The 15,281-nt window shown below is 51.8% G+C and overlaps 1 protein-coding gene across 1 annotated transcript; it reads right to left on the bottom strand.

Annotated features, from left to right (window-relative positions):
• Positions 1 to 262: 262 nt before the first annotated feature.
• Positions 263 to 14,936, bottom strand: TGME49_280770 (regulator of chromosome condensation (RCC1) repeat-containing protein; the record flags this gene model as incomplete). The annotated part of the gene is made up of 31 exons (XM_018781866.1): positions 263 to 589; positions 852 to 926; positions 1,118 to 1,211; positions 1,335 to 1,403; positions 1,637 to 1,872; positions 2,072 to 2,169; positions 2,293 to 2,341; positions 2,572 to 2,721; positions 2,924 to 3,022; positions 3,666 to 3,717; positions 4,222 to 4,284; positions 4,469 to 4,510; positions 4,645 to 4,707; positions 4,981 to 5,043; positions 5,265 to 5,388; positions 5,850 to 5,938; positions 6,199 to 6,332; positions 6,595 to 6,657; positions 6,846 to 6,870; positions 7,227 to 7,300; positions 7,600 to 7,731; positions 8,263 to 8,362; positions 8,791 to 10,967; positions 11,411 to 11,496; positions 11,652 to 11,738; positions 12,174 to 12,239; positions 12,633 to 12,709; positions 13,000 to 13,078; positions 13,267 to 13,413; positions 13,765 to 13,944; positions 14,255 to 14,936. The coding sequence occupies 31 exons, from the start codon at positions 14,934 to 14,936 to the stop codon at positions 263 to 265; spliced, it is 5,802 nt and encodes a 1,933-aa protein (XP_018637204.1).
• Positions 14,937 to 15,281: the final 345 nt, after the last annotated feature.

Below are 15,281 nucleotides of genomic sequence, written 5' to 3'. Positions count from 1 at the left end.
CCGAAAAAAAAGAGAGGCATATCCACCCTTTAATTGCCCACACTCGCAATTGAACCCCCCATCGTTAAACTGCCGCATCTCTCCCCCTCTTTCAGTCTGGAAAAAACCTCTCTGCGTTTCTCTTTACACGTACATATAAATATCTATATAGATGTTTGTTTGTAAGTTTTAAAAACTTTCATATTCATATATATATATATACATATATATATATATATAATATTATATATACATATACGCACACACACGCCGCGACTGCCTGTCAGGCAGCGAGCATGTCAACACGCATAGTTCGAGATTTTGATTCTCTTCTGGGGGACGCGAATTCGTGCTTTCTAGGAGAGATGTCTTCGTAGATTCCTTCAAAGGGGAATGCCGGATCCGCAGGGCTAGCATCCAGAGAAGAGGCACTTGTGGTGCTGGTTGCCGCAGAACGGTCAGTTGACTGGTGGCGAGCTTGTCTGGCAGCGAGACGTTCGTTTTGCTTGATGAGGCTTGCAATGCGTTCCTCTTGCTTTGTTAAATCCAAGAGGAGCGCGCTATTTCGAGTTCTCAGCTGATGCACTTCGGATCGACACTCGGTCAGTTGCTGCATGCACATTTTCGACAGAAAGCCGAAAGTTTGGACTCGGAGTAGTAGAGGAAAGAAATGAAAACCAAGATCGAGGGAACTTCTTCAACCTAACAATGCGGAAGACCGAGCTGCACTACACTTGAAGCTCACAGTGGATACGAGTTTTGGCAAGCCATTCCACTCGGACATCTCACAGAAAGCTTACAGCGAGGCAGACGCCACGCAGAGACTCGAATTTATCTACTAGACGTAAACCATTTGTTTAAAGAGAACTTACTCTTTTGGTTATGCCTAGTTCCATCTCGAAGTACTTCTGCTGCTCCAAGAAACGCGTCGTGGACCAACTTCCAGCCTAGGAAGAGATTGAAGAAGACGCGAGAAGACGCAGATTCAAAAGACACACATGTAGAACCGCGGTCGAGACATGGTTGCCACAAGAAATAGCGTTTACGTCACATTTTCTAATTCTCTTATCTCCCTCTCCTTTGCTGAATAAACGCCAGGAGCTGTGCGTCAACCCCATGGTTTTGAACTGAAACGCACCTGCTGAGCTTCTTGCATCATCTTTTCATTTCTTTCGGCGTCCATCTGCGTCCGCCTGAGTTTCTCTTCAAGCTCCTCGAGTTTCTGTCGGGCCCTGCAGCACATCAAACACTTTGATCGCATCGGCGGTTAAACGAAGTGTGACGGAGAGGGAAAAAAGACAGTCAGAAAACAAAGCCCCGCTGTGGTAAAATGCCACAGATCCCCCCGGACTCACTGCAGTGCCGTCTGCTGATGGTCTGCAGCTTCAACCAGCTGGTGTTTCAACTCGTTCTCCTTCCTTGTCCTGAAACGTCAGAACAAACATGAGAACACAGGTGTGCTTGTTCCGGGCTGCGTTTGTGCGCTTTTCTCAGGCAGGTTTATTGTCGAAGAACGTACAAGGCCTCACGTGGGATGCATGCTACGATCGGCACCAAGCAGACAGACGGTCTCAAAGCGACACAGTTCAATAAAGTCAGGTGTGAAGACAGCACAGCAGTAATTTCACTTGGGGATGCACTGGCGGCAGAGACGTACAAGTCGAAGAGCCGGTCTCGGAGCTTGTGTAGCTCAGTGTCGACGAGCAAGGCAATGTTCCATTTTTCGCAGATTGCGTGCACAGCTTCAAAACTCCACACGCTGATCGCTTTCGATTCCGCGAGCACGGCATGCTCCGAGGATCCGTCGGAACCAGATGAGTCTGTCAATGCGTCCTCACTGGCAGAGACCTTGAGGTCTACATGATGGCGAAGGACCTGGAAGAGTTGGTCGACCTGCGCAGCACCCGCCACAGATTCCGACACGGTCGATGCTACAGGAGGAATTAGTTCCACGGAAAACATTCCTTTCAACACCGCACAATATGGGATCATGCGGGAACGATATGAAGTGGTGTGACGAACTGTGTGTTGGTTGACTAGCTGGTCAACCACTGACCGTGTGGCATAGAGGCCCGCACTGCTTTTCTCGTACCTGTGCAGTGACAAGGCGTTCCCGAATCCTGTGTTCTTCTTCTTCCTTCCTGAGAGATGTCAATTTTTCCTGCAGAGAGAAGAGCTTTTCATCGCTTTCTGCAGAAGCACATGCCACAGAAAAACCTTGCAATTTCGACTCACAAAGCCACGGTGTGCTGCGTCGAGACGGGTGTTCTCAGTCGCTGCCACCTGGAACAGACTGAGCTCCGAGCTTCTCACCTTCTTTTGCCTCTTTAAGATCGTGGACCTTCTTTTCCAGATAATTTTTCTGAACGAAACCAGACAGAAGCCACTTGCTGACCTCAGCGAGGTTTCTAAAACCAATTCCCCCGTCCCGCGCCTCGACCGGCACTGCACAGCGGTAGAGATAGCAGATCTCCCACCGGAAAAAGTTCTGGAGACCTTCCGCTACCGACCCACATGACAAACGCGCTCTGAACGGAAATCAGCAAGTTTTTTCTTACAACAGTCAATTCTGTACGTGTGAACATCGCATACCTGTTCGGTGACGACCTTTAGCTCCGCGGCTTGGCGCTGTTTGTAAACACCCAACTCCATCTGGAGTTCGTGGATGAGGACTTGTTGGTCCCTGGCCGCATTCTGATGGGCAGTGAGGTCGGACTGCAAGGCCTCGATCTGCGAATTCATCTGAAAAAACGCGAGAAGCAAGTTTTACAACCTCTCAAGTCCCTGCAGTCCCGTTCGCCGACCCTCGTGTCAGCTGCATCTCCAAAAAAACGGACAGACCTTTGCACTGGGGAACCGGCCTTGAGCAGCACACACATGTGCGTCCAGTGCAAGTCTCCGTTCAGCTGTTTTCTGATTTTGGTGTTGCATGCGACAGACTTACCGTGTCTCTTTGCTCGGCTGAACGGAGCAACTCAGCTGTCAAGTTCTTGCACTCCGAGCACGCTTGGGTAGGAGCAGGATGCGCGGACTTCTCTGCCAGCTGAGGAAACACAAGAACGTATTTCCAGCACATGAGTCTTTAGCAAAGTTCCTCGAGTTGGGGTGCACAGAAGCGAGACGGAAAGAAAACCACGGTGCGTCAATGTGCTGGAGCTAGGAGACACAGCCACGTCCACAAACACACGCGTTTTGGGTTAGGCGTATTCTCCAAGGGCTCTGGAGAAACCTGGAAATCGACGAATTTACGACATGTCTCTGTAGTTTCCCGTGACACAAAGCGCACGACCTCAGGCAGACCACGCGAAATACACTGCTCAACGTTGAACAGACTGTGGGCTACACAGATTGGAAAAAAAGGAAACTCCTACCACCAAGAAGAGCAAGTCATCCACTTCTCCCATCAGTAGCCGCAGGATTGCGAACCACCGAACCAGTACGCAATGGAGGGTACCCTGTGCACCTCAGACCACCATCGACTTCAAAATAGATACTTACGAGTTCCTAACGCAGAACCTCACGGCACTGGGAAATAGGAGATCGCGTCAGGCGTATAGAGCTGTAACTCTCGGGTACACAGCATTTACGTTTGCGACACAAATGTGTAAGGACGGCTTACGCCGTCGGCCTCACTCCAAAAATGAGCAGACCTCAAATCGCTGAAACCACGGCGTTTGAAGACTCACCTTTTCATACTTTTGAAGCTCTTCTTCTTTTTTCGACAGCTCTTCTTTACAGCTGCAGGTGAAGACAGACACGCGAAAGAAACAGTGAAGCCGAAACTTGAACTGTGCGGAAGACATCCTCTCGACGACAGCTTGGAAGCTGTAATCCATAACAGCCTGCGCTCACTGAAAGCAGAGAAGCAGGTCGGTGATTAAGGAAACTTCAGTTACGAAATGCAGACTACCCAGTTCTTTACGCGTTCTGACATTATAGCACATAGGATGAATAAGACTCCAGCTATGAGATAGATGCTACCGAGCCCTTCATGTTTGCTGGCACCAGAGCACCTGGGATCCTAAGGAGGATTCTTATTATGAGACACAGACTACCCAACTCTTCACGATTGTAGTACAAGATTTAGGATACTGAGTAGGACTTCAGTCATGAGATAGTGGCGACCGCGTCCCCCCCAGTGAAGACTGCCAGGCATCGGGAGTACAGCCACCTGCAAGCCCACTAGACTCGTTTTCCCTATTCTTGGCTGACTTAACGCCTTCGATATCCCATTTCTCTCACCATGAGAGTTCTCCGGTCACTTCAGCGAGCTTCTGTTCAAGATTTTCTGTCAGTTCACGTTGCCTGAAGCCGCCATCACCGCATGACACAAAAGAAAAATAAATACACTTTCGATCGTGATGTTCCACACAGCACACTGGGACTACGTGGCGACCGGAGCGTGTAAGACTCGTTTGCGTGCGCTGTTTCGAATACGTAATTTATTCGGAAACAGTCTCTTGGAGGAGTGGCCGAGTGATCAGCTTACTGATTCTTCGTCGACTCTGCTCCGGCAACAGTCGTCCGCAGCCTGAAGGGTAGAGCAGAATAAAAGTAAAATGTGGGAGAAAATACTTGGAGAAAGAGACGCCGCATACGCAAAGCAAGTCGTTTGCTTTGGGTTCGCAAGACTTCCGTTGCCCGGAACTGTGCGTAGCGACTTACTCGTGGATCTCGCTCTGAAGGTTACTCGCGAAAATCTCCCCCTGTCCAATCTCATCTCGCGCTCTGCAGAGGAACACAAAAAGGGGGCTGTTCTGCCTAGATTTTGCGAATTATGACAATTCTGAGTAGAACCTGGGAACTTGGTTTGTGGCAGAGTCTTCGAAACTCAGCGATGGAAGATTCCGTCTCTACGGCTGTTTTCTACATTTCTGTGAAGCAGGAAAGATCCAAGCAGTCAAGTGATGCACTTGTTTCTTCGTGCGTCGACATTCCAGAGCTACAAAGCGTTTGCAGGACGACCTAAAGTCGTTCTCTAACGCTATACTCGAGACTTACTTTTGCAGTTCCTCTCGCAGTTCTTCGATTTCTTGGAGCGCTCGCTGCTTTTCCTCTGTCATGCTGTAGTGGCGCACACCATTGGAACCCGTGAAAGAAACAGTAGCTTACTTTTCTTGACGAAAAGCACCCTTTATAAAAGTCAAGCGAGCAGACTATTTTGCGTGCGGGCATAAACCAACCTTGGTAGGACAGCAGTCGCGGAACACAGCCCCCAGCTGAAGGCTACACCCCCAAGCAACGGATTCAAAACTCAACGGTTTTACTCTTGTCGAAGCACTGACCTATCGAGATCACGCTTCTGGCGCGTGCTGGCGCGCTTGCTCGCTGCAAAGTCTGCAGCCAGTTCGTTTAACGCCGCCTCCAGTTCGTCGACTCTCTCTTCCGCCGCGACTCTGCGCTGCCTCTCTACACAGAAATAGTGCAGAAACAGACAACTGTTTCACGCAAGCGAATTCTGCATGCGGAGAGGCCATCGCGTCGGACGTGGAGCACCCAAATCAAGACGAACTGAAGCTGCGATGGAACGTTAGACCACCGCCACCAACACTGCAAAAGAGCATCCCTAGGATTAGACGAAACTGTTCCCCGATGTTTTTTAGGGTAAGCAGGAGATTCACGATCCAACAGACAGTTCCTGGACGGCATGATTTGCATTAAATGATCGCGTAGTTCTCGAAACGAGTTCCGACTGAACACCTTCGGTCGGACTCTCAGTGTGCAGTGAAGTGACCGCGCACTCTCATCGCTACATGACTCGGTCGTGACGCGGACAGAGTACCGCCAGGCCCTACGCAGGAGATTCTCGTCGTTTTCATAGGGCGATTTGAGCAGCAAGCGCCTCGTGCCGCTACCGGAAGTTCTCTTACCGGCTTCGATCGTCGACTGAGATGTCATGTCCACCTGGTCCTTCACCTGCTGCAGTTCTTCCTCGAGTTGTCGAACTTGTTTCTTCAGACTGCATCAAACGTCGCAGAGGAAGTCAAACACCATGCATCGCTTCGTCTGAGACGAATCCCCACACTCAGAACCTTCGAACGTCAGGAAGTTCTCTTGAGAATTCGTTTCGGCGGGATTGATGTTCCCTGGACATCTTGGTGACAAATAAAGTACTAAACCATCCGTCTGGCAAACGACTTTCGACGCCCCTGTGAGTGCACCCCGAACCCTAACTGCAAACGTGGGGGATGCAGTCACTAACTCAACTTGGTCACCTACTGGTCAACCTCAGCCTGGCGTTCGTTGACCTCAGATTTGCGGTGCTCTTCTGTCTCCACCAAGGCCTCTTGCAACTTTGCATGCGCGTCGCGCCACTCGCCGATCGCCTCTTCTGCCTGTCTTAACTGATGCGCCTGCGCACAGAGAGCACAGAAAGTGAGGAGGGGCACAATCGCAGGTATTTGGCTGTCAAAACTCCCGGGTGGAGCGCGAGAGAAAAGCAAGGCACTTGAGACTCTGTTCCAGTTCCTTGTGGTAAACATAGCCGACAGCTGACGAAGGGAACACTTCACGGTTGTCAGTTGTTTCGAAAAGAACCGCATACTCCGGTCGACTCCGTCAGAGCCCACCGGAAAACCCCCACGCAACGGCAAGGCTGTATGACAGTTTTCTCACCTGTTCGCTTTTCTGACTTTTCAGTTGTTGTCTCAGCGCAGACGCTTCGCGTTCCAGTCTCTCCTGAACGGTAAAAAATGCATGCAACTCAAACATTTGACTGCAAAACAGCAATCATTGACTCTGTGTCTCTCACAAGAACATCCCCACTGTCCCGCAAAGCAACGCCACAACACAGACACCGATGTAAGATCTGCTTGACCCGTACATGCCCTGTGACAGCTGCAGTGACGCACGCGTTTCCAGCTCACCTGAGAGGATTTGTTCTTCTGAAAGCTGCGAACCGCAGAAAAAACATCTAGGGAACAATGATAACCTCGGACGCCTGCTAACTCGCATAGGGCTATGTGCTTGCCGAAAGCGTAGTGACAGCAGTCTCCTCCAGGCAGCCCAGGGTAGGTCAAAGCTAGACATTCCTAATACCACTACTCCGTCTTTCAGTTCCCCAATAAACGACCAGACACGATGCCCGTCGCTGGTGGGGAAAAAGCCAAGCCCAAACGCCTGTCTCGAGTTGACTCTCCCAATTGTCGGCAAGGTGAGACACATGTGGCCTATGACTCCTGTGAACTCCAACATCGCGCTCTGACATCTAAATTGGAAAAAATGTATCTTTTTTGAAAGTTGCTCACGTATGAAGGGCCTCCTGTGCCGTGGCGAGAGAGTGAGCGAGTTTTGCTCGCTCCTGCTCCGCAAAAGAAAGTTTCTGCACGGAAAAGCAGGGGTGCGGTCCTGGGAAAGGCTTCGTGAATCGCAACTTTCCCCAGCGACTGGCCAATCTCAGATCGCGGGTTAAGTAAAGCGGGAACCAAGAAGAATCTGGAAGCCGAGCAACTTAAAAAGGTACCTGTTAACCAGCTAACTGTGATCTTGAAAACGACAGTTCCCTCACTGAATCGAGTTCAACAACAAGCGAGTAATGAGCCGACATGAACGTGCTGACACAATCGGAGAACGAGAACGCCAGTGTTGTTAGGGATTACTACAGCTCTTACTCTCCCTCACCTGCAACACTTGAGTCAAATCTTTGTGGCTCTGCTGTGCCTCTTCGTCGAGCTCTTCTTGCAGCGTTTGAATTCGCTTCTTCTGAGAGGCGACCATCCGTTCCATGGTGCCGTTCGACTCCTTCGACTCCTCCTGCAAAGGGCAGATTGGTGCACCATCGAAGAAGCAACTTCCTGCATTTTCTGCGTTGTTACTTGCTGTCTCCCTAGTTTCCGCTCCTCTCTTTTGGATGCCTACGGACCACTGCAGGACTGGCCTCTGTCTCGACTGTCGCCGGATCGAAGTCACGCTGTGTTATTTGAGACAGCAGTTCTTGCAGAAGAACCGACTGAAGGCCATGTATTGATCTAACCCTGTCTTGGAACAAGTCCGCGGGCGGAGCACGAAAAACAAGCAAGTGCTCAACTCCCCCTGGAAATGAATATCAGTCAAGAATGCTTGTGAGCAAACACTGCGTGGGGAGACTACAGCTTAAAATTAGCAGAAGAAAGAAATCGTCGATAACCAACAAGGTGGGAATCTACGCGTCTGTATAAATTTCTTCCAGTACCCCCACCTCCAGCCCCACCAGATGTGAAGCCTAAATTATTTCTATCAAAAGCCACTCTTTCAGCGCGATGACAAAGAGAACAAAGGATCCACGCAGCAACAGTCAGGACGCACAAGTTTTCCAAGGGCTTCTTTCAACGCGCTCTTGGTCTCCCGAAGTTCCCGCCGCAGCTCCTCCTTCTCTTTTTCCACTTCCACGATGTCCTCCTGAGCCCTGAGCGAAAAACGTCGCCGAGGGAAAGAAGAGCAACACCGAATACAAGGGATGAGCACACAGATAACGGATACAGGCGCTATAGAGAGCGAAGGCTTACTCGAGAAAGTGCTATCCAATGACCCTTCAAAAAGAAACACTATCGTACAAGTGTTTTTGCCCTCTTTGAAACTGGTGACGATCAACGCAGTAACTACATCTATAAATACATGTTTATCTACATTTATATGTTTATCTCTTTCAACAAATCCATACAATCATGCAGCTGAACGTGGATCTTTGTGTGCGTGTGTGTGCATGTACATATATATATATATATCCCTGTCCTTTTTCCAGCTGATACAGAGCGTGTTTCACTGCTCCGAAAACCATAAACGAAGCACTTCAGTTTATCTCGTCCCGTATTCACGGTGTTGCAAGCGGCTTACGCGCAAAGGACGCTTCGAATTTCGCGGAACTCTTTCTGTTTCTTCACGATGTCTGAGACATCGTAGAAGCGAGAAAGTTCAGAGTTCCCAAAGAAGTTCTGCGGTGGCTGGCGAAGCAGCATGCCCGCTGAGCCAAAGCAGTTTTGGTTGGCGGGAAAGGGAGCGGCCTGGGAAGGTCCCCAACCCACAGTCGGCCCAGCGAGGCGCTGCATCATGGCCACCGAAGAGGGCAGCGGGCCAACAGGCCCTTGCGGGGCAGCCATCGGGTCGGACCTGTCTCCCGGCGCGGCTGGGTACACTTGCAACTGCTGTCCAACCGCGGCCAACGGTGCCGCCTGGCTCAGAGACCCTAGACTCGTTTGCTCGCTCCCCCGTTCTTGCAGGGGCACTCCGAAAGGTGCACTTCCACCGGTGCCCGCCACGACGCCTTGTCCGACCCTGTGTGGTTGCGGGTATGTCGGTGCCTCAAGTCCGTCACGCAAGAGCGGCAAAAAGTCCTTCTGTTGTTGCGCCGGAGCCTGAGACAGCGGTGCAACTTGACCTACCGCCACCGCCAGGTCGTTCGGGGAAGCCAGAAGAGCTTGCGGATTTCTTTCGAGCCCATGCGCAAGGGCAGATGCGTTTTCGTGGGTGAGTGCCGCACACATTGAAGATCCTCCCACAAGCTTGTTGAATTCCTCAGGGGTAAAGTGCCCCGAGACATCGCATGCAGAATGGCCGATTACCCCCATGTCCAAAGAGCCTGGCATCAATTCCTGACTGCAGAAGGCGCCTTGAACAGGCAGGGGCGTGTTGGACGACGAAGGGCTCCCTCCGCAGTAGACGTTGTTAATGAATCCGAATTCGGGGGTAGAACCGCCACTGGGACCCACGGCAACTTCAGCCGTAGTGGCGCCTGCAAGTTCGTCGTCTGTCGCCATGGAAACCGATTTCTCCGTCCGGCTAGTCTCCCCACTTCCCGACTGATCCTTCGACTTCGTTGCGGGGACCGTCGTTTCCTTTGAGCAGCTGTCACCGTCGCCGGCTTTTTTCTCTTCTTTGACGATCTCTGCATGGAAAGGGTCTGGCGAATCCTCGGGAGGTCGGCGAGCCGGGTTCTTTGAGGAGATTCGAGGCGCGTCGGTGGTGCCTCGGCGCTCGGCGCCTGCGTTTTGCATCCCCACTTGGCTGGCCACAGTGGCCTGAGCTGATTTCCGGCTCATCTTGGCGCCCTTTGAATCGACCCCGGGCGGCACCTGTTCCCCAGTTGGTGTTCGGCCACTGGCACCAGCTGTGGAGCCCGACGTGATGGCCGTCGATGCGTTTCCCGCGGCGCGTAGACAGGGTTGTACTTGCTGTCGAGACGGAAGCGCCGAGCACATGGAAGAGCCTTTTGCACGTGGACGGCCACCTGGGCTCGCCGACCTCGCTCGCGGCCGGCGAGCATCCGTTTTCTTACTGCTTTGATCCTGCCGCACGGCTCCGGTCGGGCCTTCGCGCTTTTTAACAGGGTTCGGCACACTCGGTGCAGACCTGGACTCCTCCACTGAGCAGGAAGTTGCGTCGTCTGGAACTTGGACGTTTGGTCGTGACTCCACACAAACCATCGTGACTGTCTCTGCGAAAGTAACTCGTTTTCGAGACCTGTCGCTTCCCACCGAGGAAGAACGGGAGGCGCTGGTGAGACATCCCTCGGAGTAGCGCCTGAGAGCGCTCTTCAGAGGCATTCCCGTGTGCGTCTGGAGTGTCCTCGCTGTCGCGGAAAGAAAGGCTTCGCTGCCTCCATCCTGTGTCTCTTCAGGCGTTGCCTGCCAAGCGGAGCAGTCACTGCTCTCCGTCGCTTGGCCAGGGTCATGAGCCTCTTGTTCATCTGATTGCGGCCCCACGGCCACGAGCACACCGGGAGCCGCCGAAAGCTGCGTGACTCCTGACAAGCTGAGCCGCATGCAACCGGACGTCGCGGAACCGGACCGGAGCTGACACATGGGTGTTACCAAAAGAGACTGCTCGCCGCCGTCGTCGGCCAGGCAAAAAAGGGCGTCTCCTACGTCCACATCTTGGAAGGCTTGTGAGAAAATCAGTGCCGGGGACAGTAAGGAATTCGTCCCCCAGGCATACAGCTTCCTCTCCTTGGTCAGAGCCACGCTGGCGGTGTGCGCCGCTACCATAACGGTTTTGTGACCCGACAGTTCGCACACCTGAACGCCGCATGCAGAATCAGAAGGCCTCGTCCCCAAGGTGGCCGCTTCGGAGTTCTATCCTGCGCCATGAACCAGCTGGCATCCTTACGGCTTCTGCTAAACTGCTACCGACATAAGGAGCAGCAGGACCATACCTAAACCGTGTATTGCCACTGTCGCATCACAAGTAGATTTTGGCTCTGGAAAAATGATCCGCGATACACAGCAGGCAAGGTAGAGTGTCAAGGCGTGCGGTAAGAAAATACACCTTTTCCACGGCTGAAGAGCAGCAACCTGCCAAATGCTTTCTCGCCCGCTCTGAGACCATGCGGTCGGAGCAGGCTTTGTCTCCTTTATTCCATACCAAGGAATGACGACGACTCTACGCGACCGTTGTTCCATCATATGACTAGAACATTTAAAAAGTTCAATCCAGTATTTCCGTGAGCCTCTGCACTCACCACTTGAGGTGTGCACCGGTCATCTGTGTGACCGAGGCCGAGCTGGCCACAGTCGTTGCGTCCCCAGGCGTAGGTACTCCCGAGGTCTGACAAAAGAAAAGGTCCAGATGAACCACAGTGAGGACGCCAGGTAGCGCTAAACCTAGAATGGAAACGTACAGTGAAAGGAGGTTCGCCTGTTAAGTTCACTACTCTATCGCCTGGAGGGCAGCTTCCTGCAGTTAGAGAAAAAGTGACGCACCTGTGATGGCAAGAGCATGGCTCATGCCTGCTGCAACGAAGGAGACGCGACGGTCTTGGAAGTTGATCTTCGTTGGAACTCTAACAACTGAAAACATTGGAAGAGAAAAGAAATCAAAGCCCGGTGATGAACCCCAACTTACGTACACCTCAAGCGGCTTTATAGATGGAGACAGATGTTCTACGATGCACATCAACAAAAAGCACACCAGAGGCCTTTGGGTGTCGATGATTTTCCTTGCAATGTTTTCAGTTGAGGCGTATGGCCAAGCTTCAGAGCTGGTAGTTCACGGCTTGACGGAAAATCTACAGACTGTGACAAGAGACAGCCTTCGGAGAGCACTAGCATGCCCTGGCATGTTCCCGTGGCGCTCTTGATCGTGCGCATCTCGGTTCATCCCATAACTTATTATCAGTGCCCCTGAAGGGTATCACATGGTAGTATTATTTCAGTGCAAAGCCCCCGCCAAGGCAAACTCATCACACAGTGGCTGCATGTCGCAGGATCTCTTGTCGGACTTACTTTTATTCGCAACGTCCCCCAAGACGCCGTGGCTCCCGTCTCCCATGCCATAAACCCGTCCATCATCTGAGAAAAAAGTGGAAGGAGAAACGACAGGTCTGTTGTGATATGTCCGACAAACCGATAGTGGAAGATAAAACTGACAGCACATCCAGTGAGAAGAGCTAGGAAAAACATAAAAGTAGTGTCAAGTGGGCTCTGTACTACGAACAGTATTTTTAGGGAACACTTCGACTGGTATGTCCCATACGATCGATGCATGACATGCACGAGAACAGCTACTGTTCGACACTGTGGGCCATGTGGTCGCTCATGACGCGGAAACCTCGAAATTGCCAAGGTACCAAATATGGTGTTGGATAAAGCGGGTTTATGGTGCTTGTAGCATCGCAGAAAAGCCTTTGTCCCCATAGCGAAGTGCATGGGACCCGTTTATCTCGAACGACGAATTCCACGTACCCAAGACCACCAGGGTGTAGCGAGGCCCGCAGGATACTTGTTTCGCTTGACTGGAGAAAAAGACTTCGTCAGCCAGCCTGAGCAAACCATTTGGACAGACAAACGACCCCGCAGCAAGTTGAGCAATGGTCGCATATCGACTCCGGAGCTGCTAAAATGGCGAAAGACAAGTCAATTCCCTCGGCGGAACACCGACATGAAGTTGCGATCCTTTGGAAGCAGTTTGCTTTTCTGGGGTTCCCACAGATCCGGTAAGCTATATCACTTCACGAAAGTGACAGATGAGTGGAACACGATTCGCACCCACGCGAAACAAGGTGCCGTTTCTAGACACAAAAGTACAAGCAACCAACAGTGTTTCTCTTACCGGGATGACTTTGGGTTTTCTGGTGCCATGCCTCGTTGGCCGCTCTCGTTCGACCCGTAGGTGAAGACTCTGCCGCTATCTGATAAATCACAAAGCACAGAATCCAGCGATTTCTAGGGCAGTGGAGACGACCCACTACTAAAGTGTCTCTAGAGACGAGTTCGTGGAAGAAACCCTGCGCGTAACAAGAGAACAGGATCGTGCTATCTGAGGCTCCGTCGAGATGTAACCTGTGCTGTTTCACCACAATGCAAATCTGAAACTCACCTGTGACGCAAGCCAGATGACTAGCTCCGCAAGACACTTGCTTGATGACCATTTTATCGATGCCGGCACCCTCGACGAGTTGTGGGCTGCTTGCGTGGAGGTCTCCGCTGCTTAGATCCCAGTCCCAGCAATACAGTTTTCTGTCCGCTGTAGAGACAGACAGCGCAACGCACTTGGCCCTGACGAAGAAAAGAAAAGTTGCTCTTTCCCAAACCCGCTGTGAAACCTAAAAAATCCTTGTTCAAAGACTGCACGCTTTGACGTCTGTTATGCTGGCTGGCCGTGGGAGGCACGCAAAATCTGTTCTTATGATGTGGAGGCGAGAGCGGCAATCAAGCGGCAACAGACGCATAAAGACAAGGTTACGAAGTCTGGGTGGCAACAGTTGCCAAACCTCTGTTGGTCGCATGGGTTTTCTGAAAACGCTTAGGGCGAAAATCGAATCAAAGTGATCTTAACTTATTTAACCGCAACTGCTTGAAAAGAACATCAGCTTACCTGCGATAAACGCAGCAAGTGATTGGCCGCATGCAACGGAAAGGATCCGCAGACATGAGGAGAATTTGCTGGGTTGCGAAAGCAGAATTCCTGCGGCCTCTGAGGACCCGTCGCCACTTTCTTCATTGCTGACACGAGAGGCGGTCGACCAGACATAGACGCAGCTTCCCGGTCCGTCTTCTGCAGAAAAAGATCCACGAGATAATCGTGCTTCAACACTGTGAGGGTAAATGATCCTAGTCGTCCCCGCTATATGGGCCAACGACGGCGACTGTTTTTGGGTAGGCGTAACAGAGACAAAGCCCCATCACACCAAGTAGACCACTCTGAAATGCGTTCTTTGTCCATATATGCGCAAACACTCGCACTTTTCATCGATTAGGAGCGACTGAAACAGCCTGTAGTGACTTGCCAATTACAGAACTACGTAGCACGCCATGGCAGAACAAGCAAGTTCGCTACCAGCAAGAGCAGCCATCATCGGACACACCTTCTTCGGCGAGCGTTTGTTCAGCGGTTCCAGAGAAGCGGGTGGGACATAGGGTGTCTTCGGCCACGGAAGGGAAGTTTCCTGTTGTCTGGTTAAACGGATATGAGCATTCAACCATGGCTGCCGGTAGTTCGGGTGCGCGCTGAAGAGACTCTGGGGGCACTCCACACGCGGGCGTCGGTAGCGGTTGGTGTGTCATCGACGACGCGTTTGATTCCATTGGCGAGGCTTGTACATCTCCACAAGTTATCATGTTCGGAACCAAAATGGCGCCGCCACCCGTTTGCTGGGGGAGAAACATGCTACCGAAACTTTGAGGGATGGTCGCCATCGGGGATGGGAGGACGGGAGACTGAATATTCCAACTGTTCTGTGGCGCAGTTGAACTGCAGTCTACAACACGCATAGGTTCGGCTTCGTCGCCGGACGTATCCGCCTGGGAATGTTTCCCTCCCTGTGTAGTCGAGGCATCCGAGCACGGAGTGTCCATGTTAGCGCTGTACGAATTGGAGAGCGCAGTGTCGCTTGAAGACTCTTGGTTTCCCAAAGTTTGCCCGCCGGCACCACCCAAAGGTTCAGCAGTACCCCCAGGAAAAGTCTGAATCATGTCTGGTACGAGAAAGTTTTTCACGTGGGTCTGGAAGGCCTCAACTGGCCAGCTCGGGTCCCCTGGCTCTTGCATGCTCCCGGGTTGGAAGACAAACGGGTTCCTACCAACAGTGAGCTGCTTCACCCGAGTTTAAGGTTTTCAGTGTTTTTGAAAAGCTTAATCGCACCAAAAAGCTTGTTAAATTGGGAAGATACTTTATAATGATTTAGCAAAGATGCCGTGCATCCGCAGCAACGCTGGTACAGCCAACACCCACGGCTCGGACGGCGGGTCGCACGGTCTGTGCTTCACACGAACGGCTCGCGAGTGTCACCGAGGAAAGGGTTTCGCAAGCAGTTTCACTAGAACAAAGAAATCTTATTAGTTATGAAGTGCGTTGTTTCTGTGGCGGGTAGAAGACAAGCGATACATGTGTCG

The sequence above is a fragment of the Toxoplasma gondii genome, chromosome VIIa (genome assembly GCF_000006565.2).
Source record: "Toxoplasma gondii ME49 chromosome VIIa, whole genome shotgun sequence".
NCBI classification, from domain to species: domain Eukaryota; phylum Apicomplexa; class Conoidasida; order Eucoccidiorida; family Sarcocystidae; genus Toxoplasma; species Toxoplasma gondii.
Note: the sequence above shows the minus strand (reverse complement) of the source record. Positions and strands in the feature narration are given on the sequence as shown.